At 32.6% G+C, this 14,702-nt stretch overlaps 1 protein-coding gene across 8 annotated transcripts in view; it reads right to left on the reverse strand.

The window, feature by feature from the left end:
• LOC108906452 (anaphase-promoting complex subunit 11-like) overlaps nt 1-14,702 on the reverse strand; it is a 60,152-nt gene that overhangs the window by 38,208 nt on the left and 7,242 nt on the right. Inside the window, exons 2-3 of one of the 8 annotated variants that reach the window (XM_018709697.1) lie at nt 11,613-12,079; nt 8,836-9,119 (exon numbers count right to left, since the gene is read on the reverse strand). The exons of 4 other annotated variants lie outside the window; for them this stretch is intronic. In XM_018709697.1, coding sequence (XP_018565213.1) covers nt 8,836-9,119; nt 11,613-12,079 — 751 coding nt within the window. Of the gene's footprint in view, nt 1-8,835; nt 9,120-11,612; nt 12,083-14,702 lie in introns of those variants that run through there. 3 more of the 8 variants (XM_018709696.1, XM_018709699.1, XM_018709698.1) reach the window with 3 other exon arrangements.

The following is a 14,702-nucleotide window of genomic DNA, read 5'->3' on the forward strand; positions in this document are numbered from 1 at the left end:
CACAAATTCTGACAAAGGAATCGTCATTCTGTCCCACTCTGCCATCACAAACAGCTTCGATTACGGTATGTGGAGTTTGTCATGAAATATAATGTATAAACATGTCTGGTTCAGTTGATACATTATATTTGATCTTCAAACAGCAAAACTGGGACACTGTACACATTTACATCAAAGCGGCGGGAAAAGGGTCGAAGCTTTCAATGGTTGCTTTGATCTTGAGGGCTAAATTGCGCGCGACCTCTAATCAGCCTCTCCTTATGTTAGTCGGGAAACAAAATTTACGTTCGAAGGTACACATAAAGATGTAATCAATACCCTTCGCATAGTAAACATTAAAAAGCTTTCGATACGCGAAATATCAAGTAAAAGCAGGTTAATCGAGTTTTTAAAATATCATCAGCTCATGTTGTTTTGCAATTTGAACTTGCTGACCTGTTTAAACAATATTTTAATACAAATATATATATCTACATAAAAAGAAACAAAGATGCTGCTGTTGTAAACTATTGTGCCTTTTTTGAAAAATTTGAAAAATTTGAAAAAAATCCTCTTATTCACCCTAACCGCGGACATACTGTATACCTTGGAAAGTAGGCTTAAAATATGTGTTTGCTGGGACTTTTTTCTTAGAAGTATCGGAAAAATCATCCCTTCATCATAGGAACGTAGTTAAATATCGCCCAGTGTACACGAACAGAGGGCAATCCAGGGGTCATAACACGCGTTAGAAGCGCATAAAACATACATATTCACCAGGTCACCGAGATCAAACTCAAACATATTAACAACTGCTTAAGTTATGTAACCGATATCTAATAAAATCACTTGAAAAGACGTTTACAACTAGCAACCGAGTGCCATTCGAAACATTGTGTCGTATTACGCAATGTTACGTTTATAATAAATATTTTATTTAATGGCAAATTACTGGTTCTCAGCAAGCAAAAAGTGAAAATATGTGGTATTAGTTGCGCAACACTCATCAGTCTCGTTCCAGGCCATGGAATTTTATAATAAAACATAAAGTCTCAGACAATAATCAGGTGCAATGGTGATCATTAGTGTACCCACCGCCCAAAGAAATGGAAATAAATGGAAATAGTTGTGCGCGCAATGTGTGTATTTCCCACAGTTAAAATGACTGAGTAATTAATAATTCAAGCCTGGGAACATGTCAAGTACAGCAAACAATACACCTACTGGTTGAAAAAGTTGAAAAAATATAGTGATTTGTTTTACTGTACGACGTAGGTTTTAGTTTTCGGTGACTACAATTAGATTTTTTGAAGATTCTTAAAGTGGCTAAGTTATTTTGATTAGCATGGGACAAATCAAAATGCAGGCACGTAAAACTATCCAGTGTGCATCAATAAAACGAAACTACGAACTACGATGGAAAATAATTTAGTAAGAGCAGATTGTTTTGTATTTTGTAATTAGCCACGTGTTATTTTAAAGTCACCATAATTGTTGGACGTCAATGTTGGGGGAAAGTTAAATAACGAACAATACTTTCTTTTACTAAAAAAATATAAATAATAATGTAATTCAGTATATACAAACTGTGGTGTTGTAGTTTAAAAAATATTTCATTTATTTAAATATTTCCGAAGACGCAAGTTGATTAAACGCGATCTAAAAATTTGTCTAATTAACGGTAAAACTCTGTGAACTAGATCAACAGATCAACCAGTCAATCAGATATTGGGAGCATTTAGGTAATTGCTAATGTCATTTCTGACAAAAGGTTTCTGTTGTTTTAGAAAAATCACCCATTTTCTAGTAATTATTTTTAAATTTTAATATAAGTTTACCATAAAAAATTATGTGTAGGAATTTGTTTGAGGTAGTTTTAAATAGGTACCATCGTTAAGTCTAAAAAGTAACTGTCAGATTTTTCATTAAAAACTCTCATTCTTTGCATATCCAGCCTTATTAAAAGATTAATAACAAATATTTATCAACTCATAATATTTATTGCTACTATATTGGAGTATTATCAAATATTAGATACCATAGATAACAGTGTAATCATACCTAATGTGTCCAAATACAATTATTTACTCTTCAAAGTAACCTCGTAATGTTTTTCTTACGAATACGCAAATTTAATGAATGCCAAGAATTTTTTTGTACGCAAGACAAAGCCATTATAAATTGTATCCTTGTAAAACCTGCATTGTTTAAGATCTATGGAGATGTTGCCCAAATATTAAAATACCAACCGTGGATAGAAATCTGATATTTGTGACCTTTGAATTTATAACTTGGCGATCCCATCATGAATCCCCTGTTATAAATATCTACCATCTCAATATTAAAACCACAGGCATAACAAGAATGTGACATATGATTTTTTTTTAAGAGAGCTGTAAAAAAACTTTATAGGTATACAGAAAGAAAGAACTCTATTTACTTGAAACGTGTGTAGTTCTAATCATGAAGACCACTGTCGATGATGGCTTAAGACAGCAATGTGGTTTGCGGTTCAAAATTGTCCCGAGGAAATTACAAACAAAAGAGAATCGTTGAAAAAATGAAACAGCTTAAAGTCAAGGTTACTCACTTCGACCACTAATGAAATTCTGGGCTACAACCGACCTTTTTTCACAACAAACGAGAAATTCTGGTGTGCGACCGGTATTAAGTAAGTGAGCACAGACATAATTACCATATCAAAACAATACAGGACCAAGAACAATAAGAGCGAAGTGAAAAGAGCGAAATTTGCAGGTGAAATTAATTTAGCTTAATGGAGACGGTGCTAGTGTTTGTCGACGTTGATGGAGAGATTTCAAAATGATTTTATTATCTAAACAAATTGCTTGTTTCCTTACAAATTACTTTTCCTACGTCAGATTTTATCGCGAAATGACATACAAGTAAAAGTTTATATTTCTTTTGATTGATTGCCTAATTTTTTTTGAATACGAGAAAAATCCTGGTTAATATTTAGAAAGGCAAAGCAGGTAAAGCAAAAGGATGTTGCATTTAACAATTTTCGTTAAAAGAAATTGTTACAATTCATTATATTCGTAAAAAAATTGTTTCTTACGCAATTCCCCAACATTTATTTTATTTTGACCACAGGAACATACGTATGCTTTACCTGTACGTATAACTGCAAATTTATTTGTTCGTTAATAACCAGGGAAATATTCAGGTCGTTCTTTATCTACCATAAACAAAAGTAATTGCATTATTATGGAGATACTAACGATAAATAAACGTACAAGCAGCGCGCAGCAATAAGTATATGGCGATAGAGGCAAGAAATGTGAGAACGCTAGAAATGAACATATAAAATCGTGATTATGCAGTTACATGTGCTGTTAGACAAAGCAAGTTCATTTACGGCAACAGAAATAATATTCAACAGATTTCAGCGAATGTTGCACTTTTGAGATGTATAATGTAAGTTATCAACTTAAAGGAGAACAAAAATCGATGTTTAATTTCAAAATATTCTCTATCTTCCTGTTAAACTCAATTTTTATTTGACAAAAACATTACATTACATAAACATTATTAATAGAATATGACATTTATTTTTCCAATTTCAATTTCTTTTCTTGAATTACTTTGTGCAATAATAAAAATAAAGTCATAAATTTAAAATACGCATGTATGACAATGGAAAAACATATTTTCTTACTAACAACGAGCGTGACCAACAATAAAAAATAGTACATTTCAAAATACTCAGGCCCAGACCGTACAAAATTAAACATTCGTTGTGCCGATATATTCTGAAATTACGACAATTTTCTTATGAAACGGATGACTTTCGAGCAATAAATTAAAAATAGAAGCATTAATGAATACGACAGGGAATTATATTTACGTCTGGATAAAATTAAAAATGACCTCACCCAGCTCCTAAATATCTTTAAATGGAACAGTTAAGTGAATCTCAAACAAAACGAAAGTCGCTCCTTCCAATTACGAAAACAGAGCCGTCGGTGGGTCAGGGTTAACGCATTGTACATTTACAAACAATCGACAGGACCGAAAACGATTTTTTCTGAATTGTGAAAAAAATATATGCGAGGCCGTCAGCCAAATACGGGTGATACAGTAAAAGGAAATTGTTTTTAATTTAGCCTTAAACATTTTAATTGTCCTGGTATTTGTAATTCCTGTCTTTGTACGTGACTTTCACTAATTTTAGTTCGTTAATTATTTTGCTGATATAATCCATGTCTTGCTATGTTTTCTAGAATTTCAACAACTGCCAGGAACAGCAAAAAAACATAAACTTTGCAATATACGATAATATACGATAATACCTTTTAATTAAACCAACACACAAGAAATAATTAAAATTTTATAAACATAAATTCCAGTATCGAGCTTAAGATTAAGGAGGTACATCGGGGTCCGAGGGAAGTGAGGAGCGCAGGGGGTCCTATGCTTTTCTTATAGGACTAAAGCCCGCTGCCAATTTGAAAAAATTAAATTCTATTGAAATTATTTGCGATAAACATTATCTATATAGCAAAGAAATCTACTCATATGCACATAGCATACATATTGACTAATTAACAACATAAATAGTTTTAAATTATATTTAATAAACGCATAAAGACTATGTAGATGTGACAACAGCGCTAATAATTGACTAGCAGCTATACACACTGTGAACCTACACACCTCGGACATCGGAGATATTGCGAGTCAAATTCGGGTAAAGATGCGTAAGCGTTCAAAAATGTATTGTGTGTAAACTATGTACAATATAATTATTATATATAGCAAATATATCGTATTATCCTCGCGAAGATTTGTATCCTTTATTTAAAATCCGTAAATCATGTGAACTGGTAAAACAACGAGAATTATGTTAATTTAGTTCTAAAGAAATGAAATGACACTCGCGCCCACCTCTCGTCCAAGTCGAAGAAAATGTTGGATGCAATTTTGAAGGTTCTGTGATAGAAATTACATTATTACTCACTGTTCGTGTTTTTAATCTCTATTTTACTAGTTACAAAAGTTTTGCAACTATACCTAATTTTTTAGATATAAAGTTTGCTGAGAAATATTTATGTTCCTTTGTTATTCCGTACAAATGCTTTTATCTCAAGTATTACTAATTATATTAATCAAGTAAAGAAAACTTTATGTAACCCTAAATATTGCTGGGTAACGATGTTTTTATAAACCATTAAATATATTAAAAGGATTTATCTACTGTATTTTTTATTCCAATAAATATATCACAGCTTCCTAGTCTTTTTTAATTAATCTAGTTTTTTAAAAACATTATAAAAAATCATCTGTTGTGGATAATTTATCGTTGATAACAATGTACATGGGATTTAGGGAAAATGTATATGTTTGAAATCAACTTCGTTTTTATCAAGTCCTTCAAATGTTGGTGTCAACTGATTGAGACGTTGCCACATTATTCCTCAAGTCAGACAGAAATACAATTATTGATTTCTGTTTATAATTAATACAGCTGTACTATGTTCAAAACTTACATTAGTTTTACATCAAAAATAAGATAAATACTGTGTACTATCTGTGGAAAAGTTTTGTTTCACAATTTCTACATTTTTTTCTCAGTTATGGACAAATAAAGAGCCGCACCATCCATCTTCGCCATATAACAAACCTATGTTAAAATGAACAACTTTCAACAACAATATCTCAAAATCTAGATTAAAAAAAAATTTCAAAAAAATATGACGCACAGAGGGAGCACTGGGTAATACGCTATATAAATGTCAAGTACATCTGTGCATTTGAGTAAACCCGATATATCTATTTAAGATAATAAAATCTTGAAATTTAAAGATAAAAAGAACCTGAGCTTTGTAAGGCATCGTGGCTGGTAAAATTTATGTTAAAATGTGGTACAAATGTCAATTCATACGAGATTCAACGTGCTGATTAGTCTTTGAAATGAGAACACACTTAGCAAGTAAGCAGTCCGTCTGAATGGAATGTTAAAAAGGACTAAATCCATTTTTTAACAAACAGTTCTTTCATATAAACGGTCAAGTAAAATAAAAAACATATCTGGTAAGAGATTCTGAAAATTCATTAAAGTACGGAGAATGTGTAGCTGAGACTGTGCCAAATTACGTCGACGCAGAAAACATTATTATTAATATCTTCGAATACAAGCATTTTCATTAATTCTAATACCATGTCTGTACCCTGTTTTCCTCTTCCGACTAGAATAACGATTTAACAATTAGCCAAATTGCTTACGGTACTTTCATTAATTTAAACGATAAATTCCCTTTTACCCGGAAGAACCTAGCGACCTTAAAAATATACTTTTTCTAAATACTGTGGGAACGATTCCGCATAGCATTTCGATTTCCTGGCTGACATTTTTCTCGCCTCGTTAATGGAACGGGCGAAATGTACTTGGAAATTTGATTATTGCGTTTCGAAACAGAATGAATTGTTGCGAACCGTGGGATTATGAATTAGGTACGCAAGACAAAACTAAAAAAAAAGGTCGTTCATTACACGCTACCATCGCGGTAGATGAGTCCGTTACATAAACGCAGTAAATAAACCGCTGCTTGTTTTGAAATATGACGGTATGGGGTCGGATTGGATTTGCGCTGGTTTGATATTTACATTTACGAGGATGACAAATGGTAGTTAGGAATAACGTTGGGAATATCATCAAAACTTAATCGGATACGATAAAACAGATACACCCAGTATATATTTCCACCCCTACCCATAGAATCACAAAATAGAGTCCAACCTATACAACGACATCAAAATTACTCCGATCGGACCACACCTGCACCCAGCTGTTGCGACCGAACATCTTTTATACTCTGATAGTACATTCAGATATAAATAAATGCTTCTTAACCAATATATGTAGGTGTATGGTATAACATTTTACTAAATATCTTGAAAATGGTGTGTCCTAGTAACATGCAGTAAGAACAAAACCTTAGGTAATCTACTATTTTATCATAGTATCTATCCAATTCGAAATATCTTAGAAGAAAAGAAAATACTAGTTAAAATTATATTCCTACCAACTTTCTTCTTGAAACTACCTTCAGGTTTTAAAAAGATTAACACCCCGTATCTTGAAAACAAAGTGTAAATATGACAACGTCTCTATAAAAAACAATACGATTAGGTAATTAGAATTTTTAATGCGATCCTATGCTTTTCCTAGTAAAAATTTTATGGTAAATACTAAATCGAAAATCGTGATTTAATTAAAAAATTCCTGTTATTAACATTCCAATTGATTTGTTATTTTTAAAAGTAACCTTGACAACCGATGGTGACTAATACCTACGACGCATTTTATTATTTCGGGATGATTAGTGCGATATACACAATTATTTACCAACAAAACAAAAATAATCGTTGCATGGGTTTAAGCGATAAATGTTTCGCCAAGAACGAAAATAAAATGAAATAAAATAGTTTTATTTTACCTTTCATATATAGATATTATCTAGTATTAAGTCAGAAGAAATCGTATAAAATTTTTAGAAAAATGAAGACGATAATATTCAACAATGATGAATATCGAAGAATGTCAATTTCACTTTTTGAATAGATACTTCGTGGAAAGAGCGTTATGGCAAGCAGCTGCATATTGGCAGGTGGTAAAAGACCCATAAACCATAAACAATATTTGTTGATTCTCATGGTATCAGGATAATTAAAAAAAGTGGAATGTAGAAACTTAAAATTTAGGTAAACATTAATTAGTAGCTTTGAGCAAGAAAGTAATTATACACTTTTCGAATATACCTAATAATAAATTTTGGTTAGTGGATCAAATTCCAATAACATTATTATATTTGCTCCTAACTTGTTATTGAAGCATGATGTGTAAATATTAATAATTAAATAAAAATGTATGCTAATCAAATACAAAATTGGAATACAACTAGTTCTTTTATGTAACACGTAATAACACAATCGAAGCAGTTGCTACTTTTATTAATCCCATTTTTGTGCCACATGTTGTGTTGTTAATACATTGTACTTATATTTTCAATCTACAGACAGTCTTTTTTTAAACAAATGCAGATAGGAATTATGTGATAAGCATAATTTGGTATAATATGTTTAATTCTTAATACAATACTACAATCAGGAAATCTTGTAAATAAATATTTAATTTTACTGATCAAGTCTGTGAACAAAATTTGGATCAGTGGTTTGCTCCTTGTTAATAACTTTCTGGCAATTTTATTTTACATTAAAAAAGAATTGATTTCATTTTTAAATATGTTTACTAGTTATTGACCACTTTTCAAAAAGTAATATTGATTATATCTGAATACAAATTTAGTGTTCTGTATTTTATATTTTACTAAATTTATCTGTTGCTCCCTCTGGTGCCTCAGATGTTAATAATCTTGTGTTGGGCCGATAACCTTGAAAAGGATTTTATTGACTGACGTATCGCCCTCTAACGTATCATATGTTTGTTCATTAGTAACTTTGTAGTTGTTATTTCTTTGGTGACTGTATGTATGTGCTTTCTAGCTTGCCTCTCCCTATTCTTTGATTGATATAGATGAGATAGGTGGCTTTTTTGGCTGACGTGTCGAACAGAACCGTTACGTCACGTCATGCTACTTTCGGCGGCAAATTTAAACGGCTATTTTTCACAGTTCGACTTCGTTAATTTTTTCAAGTTACTTTAGATATTAGAGGATATTTATTTAGACAAAAAATTATCTTCATCATGTTTGTCCCCCTCTACAATATTTTTTAATTTTCTAGAAAGGTCTAATTAAATAATTTCACACATTTCGGACGATTTCCCCATACTCAACTAATTTATTTAATTAAATTAAACAAAATGATACAAACCTCTCATAGTCCAGATTAAAAGGCTTCTTCTCCTCTTTCTCGACCGATTCGTCGGTTATCTCGATTTGACACGTATTCAACTTCACTTCGCGCCCCCCACCCCCCACGTCCAACCAATCGGGCCGCGGTATTTTCGCCGTACTCTCACTATTGGGCACTGCACTGTTATCATAGAGGTTCATCGACGGTTTCCGTTGCCTCTTCAGTATCTTGTCCTGGTCCTGCTTCATGCACTGCAGCTCCTTTATCAGCAGTTCGTGGTTGAGTTGATCCTTAAACTTCACCTATTCGAAGACGGTGCGTTACAAGTGGCTGATTGGGAGATGGGGCGCATACCCACGCAACGTTGACTAGTTTGCATCAGACTTTTGGAAAGATTTTTGAAATTTGTATACGCAAATATCTCGATAACCAAGGGAAATAGTAACTTTTTCAAGAAACAAAGGGCGTTCTTTCATATTTTCAATACACAATGTCAGTAATTCTAAAGGCAAAAAAAAATCCCCTATTTACCAAAGGAATAGGGCATAACTGGCGCCCTATACAAGCAACGACAAAATTAGTTCAGAATTCTTATTTGTCATGTCAAAAAACATAATAGTACTGTGGGTACACATGTTCGCAAGTGACCCATTTTGAGTGTTGCGTCAAGAGTGCCAGCCCGGCGCCCGGCCGCACCAGGGTTCCCGGAAGACGACCCCGGCAGATTGGCGCCAAGGACCAGGGACTTCTGCGAACGACTCCACACCAAGACGGACTCTCCAGCAAACACTCGAACCGACAACACGTCTTTTTCCACAAGCTTAGTTTTCAATAAAAATAGTTTATTTCTACCGTTGAGAGAGCGTTTTATTTTTGCTGTACAGCGAAAGCAACCCTCAGTGCCAATTTTTTTGTTCATACTCTGACAGTCTACAAAGTTATTGAGAAATTTCAAAATAAAACTCAAACACTGAACGCCCTGAATTTTTGAAACTAGCATAAGGCATATTTGGCTCTATCGGCTCCAGCTTAGAATTTCCAATCTTTCGCAGACACCTTGTATATTTGATATAAAATTGAAAAAAATTCGATCTTAATCTGGATAGTCTTAATCATTTATTCAACGGCATTATAAAAAATGATTTATAGAATGTAAATACTATAATTAAGATTAAATGATTGCTGATAAAATTATGAACTCTTTACAGATGTCCCAAAAGAAATTCATTTATGTATTTACAAATAATAAATTTGCAACAAAAAATGTACAGTATATTATAATTTTCGAAAAAAACTAAATTGCAAATTGATGAATGTAATCTAATTGTTTAAAAATAAAAAAAAGAGTGTTAACTTTAATAATTTACTGTGGCCATCCTATAATCAACGATTTCTATTTTTCAAAAACCATTTGAAAGGTTGAGCGCTCTTTCCTATGTAAAAAAATTTTCAATTATCTAGATGCTTTATTTGAGGCTGTGCAACATTTTGAAAATTCAAAAATTTTTCAAAAAAATATTTTGCGAAAACTATAGAACCTATTTTAATGAATGGTGTGTCGTTTTATTATACTCTAAAGTTTTATTTTACCAAAATTAGAATGTCCTCGAAATAATTAAAATATTAAAAAAATATATCCCAAAAAACTTGATTATTTTGCCTTTTTTTCATCAATTATTGCTATTTTGCAACATCGGTAATAAATTTAAACATTTTTAACTTACAGTATATTGTGCAAAATTCAATTCTAAAACTTTTTTTCCTGTTCAATATTCTTCCAAAATGCACATAAAATAGGTATTTTGTAAAATTGTTTTTTGCAATTTTGAAAATGATCCGGACCTCGCCCAGATCTAGGGATCTACACTTTTATTATGTGAGTTGTGGTGAAGGTAATCCAGAAAAAAATTGCTTGCCCACCTTCATATTCACCTCAAAACAGATCCGCCCTGATCTATCTTTGAAAAAATACATTAAAATGGACAGAAGCGTAATTCAGGCTTAAAAACACCCTGTATATATGTACCGGAGAAATTGCTCTAGTCAAGCGGAACTTCCCCATACCAATACCATGCCATCATAAAAATAGCTCCAACGCGTTCAGCAAAGGTATCTAGACTATGTCGTATGGAACGATATTATTTTCAGCTAGTTAAATTTAGTATCCATTATTATTATGGCATCTGTCAGTTGGTCTTTTTAAATCTTTTTAAATACTAGAGAGTATGCAAAATAAAATGTGGATAGCTTTGTTTTTCTTAAAATCTACACTATCTAGTATATTATATTTTTTTTCATGGTCAACGAGTAGCAGATTACTCAGATCAGCAGGTTCAACGGTTTCATATTATGTCTGGGATGGTATTTAAAATATCATTAGGTGAATTTTTGGTCAACATTTGTAAAAGACGACAAAACCAGTTCAACTTCAAGTTCTGCTTTTGATGACGACATTGACAACAACTCTCACACGTTTTCAAGATTTCTTTAATGTTAAGTAATACGTTGACTTTATTCATATTACTTAAGGCTAGTATTTATTTAGATTTCCATCGAATTTGAATTTTTATTTATAAATTTATTTTGTTATTTGATTCATTATACAAAATAATATTGTCTGTTGTTTTTATTATTATGTGATTTTTTTGTTTTCCTTACCCTTTTCGCATTCCTTTTTTTTTGTATATGTATTCCCATTTTGGGTTTTGACTTCTCGAATAACGTAAAATAGAATAAAATAAAATGACCGACACATACTGATGCAAACTAGTCAATCCAATCAAATAAATCATCACCTGTTTCTGTCTCTCCGCCGAGCTAGTGTTGGAACTGCAGGAGATAACCTGCTTCTTCTTCTCCTCGTCGTCCACATCGGAAGAATCGTTCTTTATCACTATAACCGTCTTCGGCACGTTACTTTCGCCCGACATGCCGTTTCCGCTACTGACAATAACGCCGTTATCGAATCTTACGTTCTCGTAATCGATCTCCGTCGCATCATTTATTATTATTTCCGTCTTATCTTGCGATAACACCGTCGACAGTTTGTTGTTATTTTGATTCAGTGCGCCGTTATCGTCGCTAAACTGCACTTCCAGGACGCTAGCGAACATCTCGTCGATGAGGGTGTTCACGTGATTCCTGTCGTTGAGCATCTGGTCCCAGTTCTTCTTGTCAAGGCTGCCGTTGCTCCCGTTCTTCTCCGACGAGTCGGACGACTTCTCCAAGGTGCTGGCGTTGGACATCGATCTGCCATCGCTGGCTGCTGGAAGAGGTTTAATTCTGTTACCTGGTGCATCGCTTTCTGGTATTTATCTCTGGACAGAACAGCGAGGAACTGACCAGGTATAATTTAGATTGAACGAATAAAGCACATTACATTGTATGCACAAACTTTAAAACGATATTTCTCAGGGGTGTCTTTTAATTCCGCTGCCAAACTTCTACAGAATGCTTTTGGATCAAAATGAACAACATAAAAAGAAACTGAGAGTCAATTATGACCCGATATAAAAATGTAGCAGCTCGAAGATGAGCTGTTAATGATTCATCCATCTTTTAAACCGCTTGTACCAAATTTGGAAAAACATTTTTGGCTATTGGTGATAGAAAGCGCAGTTTCGAACAAAATTAAAAATAAATAACTATTACAAATGACTAATAACTAATTAAAATGTTTAGAATTATTTTTGGTTTGACCCTGCAGGAGTTTGGTTTTCGAATTAAGGAACACCCTTTATAAACGTTGGTTTAAATTTACAAACTTGAAAGAAAGAAAAATCCGATTTTTTTTTGGTTTCAAAAATTAAATTAATATTCTCAAAATTGAAAGTAATAGTAATACCCACATTTAGTAGTTACAAAACCATGCTAGTAATTCAACATTAGAATGACCAAAATTGTATTTTTGGGGGGGGGGTTCGTATACAGGGTTAGTCAAAAGTATGGAAACTCCCAACAATCTTAGCAGGAAAGTATTTTTGGGAAAAATGGTAAGGACAAATGTCTCAGCATTTGCCACGACGCATCCAATGGCAACCTTGACCTTGAGGTTAAGGTTTCAAGGTCATATCAAGATCAAGTCGTTTTTTTTAAATTGAGCCCTTCTTCTCGACCAGGGAAATGGAAATAGCAGGAAATTCTGCATCCGAATATGATATTGACCGTGAGCTCAAGGTCAATGGTCAAGGTCAGTTCAAGGTCAATTGTTGATTTTATACTGTATTTTTTGTTTTTAACTACGGAATCACAGGGAGTGACAGTCTATGAGTAGATACCTGACATGAAACTCATTAGTGACCTTGATCTTGAGGTCAAGGTTGAAAGAACAAGTCAAGGTCATATCTATTTTTGGAGCAGCGACTCCCTATTTCGAAGCTAGAAATAAAAGAGCGTAGAATTCTACATGTTATTATGATCTTAAACGTGACCTTAAGGTCGATCGTCAAGGTCAGGTAGAGGTCAAGTGATTATTCCGGCTGTCATTTTTTATTTCCGACAATGGAACAGAAGGGCTCACAATTTTTTAGTGATCCCAAGATCAAGACCACTAAGGAGTACCATCAAGTATCTACTCAAAGACTGTCACTCCCTCTGATTTCGTAGTTAAAAATAAAAAATTACAGTAAAAATCTACATTTGACCTTGAACTAACATTAACCTTGAGGTTGTTTGTTACGTTTTTGTATATTAGTCTTATTTAAACTCAGTTATTTGTTATTTTGTTCTGTGTTAACCAATTAATTAAAATTCTTTTGAAAACTGTTGTTTATATTGTAAAATAGAAAGAATGTTTATCCATTACTATGCAACTCAGTCTAATAAGTAGGTATATTAAATTTTTTTTCGTAAACGTCCCTTTTTTACAAATTAAATATAAAGAAATAGTCATAGTCATAGGCGTAGAAGTTTCGTATTAATGAAGAAGTTGACTGATACTTGATATCCAGAATTACTAGCATGGTTTTATATGCAATAAACGTAAGTTTCATCGTATAATAAAATATATAAAAAATTAAAACGATTATATAAAACGTCTTACTCGTATTTGGGGGATTAATCTTTTAAAGTTTGTGCACTTCTTGGTGAACACGCTGTAGGTGTATGAAGCTGTGGAAAGTTCATTTAGAAAATCAAGTTTTACACAAATTTTGCATAAATTAATTAAAATCACAAGGAGCTTTCACATTTTAAGCACACTGTGATTCAGATGGGCTCATTGATTTTTCATATTCCTAAGACCAAGAGAACAAATCGTGAAATGAGAATATGAATAATAGAAGCGCTACGGATGAGCCTAATGTAATGTTTGCCATTCTGTCAGTGTTTTCATATGCTTTAGGGGACACAGAGTTATTGAAACATTAAGATGAGGAATATCATCCAGAAATGCTCGTACAGAACCAATATCAAAATTATCAAACAATATCAAACATAAAGATATTTCAAAGTAGGAATCAAATAAGACCATATCTAGATAAAAATAAAATTCATATCATAACCTACGAGTATAAAAATTAAGGATAAATTGAAAATACTTGAAAGTATATCAAGGATTCTTAGAAAATTTTGTGCTCAATTGCTACAAGGTAAACAATTATGCACTCGTTCATTTTTAGAGCGATGATTAAGCGACAGCTTTTCGCAAGTCACAGTAAAGCGATTTGAATTCTTGATATTAATAATTGCTTCTTTTCTTTTAGATTACATTATTCGACTAATATGTCCAGTTTTCCTGTGTATCAGGAATTTCTAGGGACTGTATGTTGATCCGAAATAATCTGGATTACACCACAAATTACCAAACGTGAAAAAAAAATTGTTTTACAAGATATGATTCTCGGATAAATTGTATTCTTCAGACTGAGATTCAGTATTGAAAACGT

This window comes from Anoplophora glabripennis, unplaced genomic scaffold, assembly GCF_000390285.2.
Source record: "Anoplophora glabripennis isolate ALB-LARVAE unplaced genomic scaffold, Agla_2.0 scaffold47, whole genome shotgun sequence".
NCBI lineage: Eukaryota > Metazoa > Arthropoda > Insecta > Coleoptera > Cerambycidae > Anoplophora > Anoplophora glabripennis.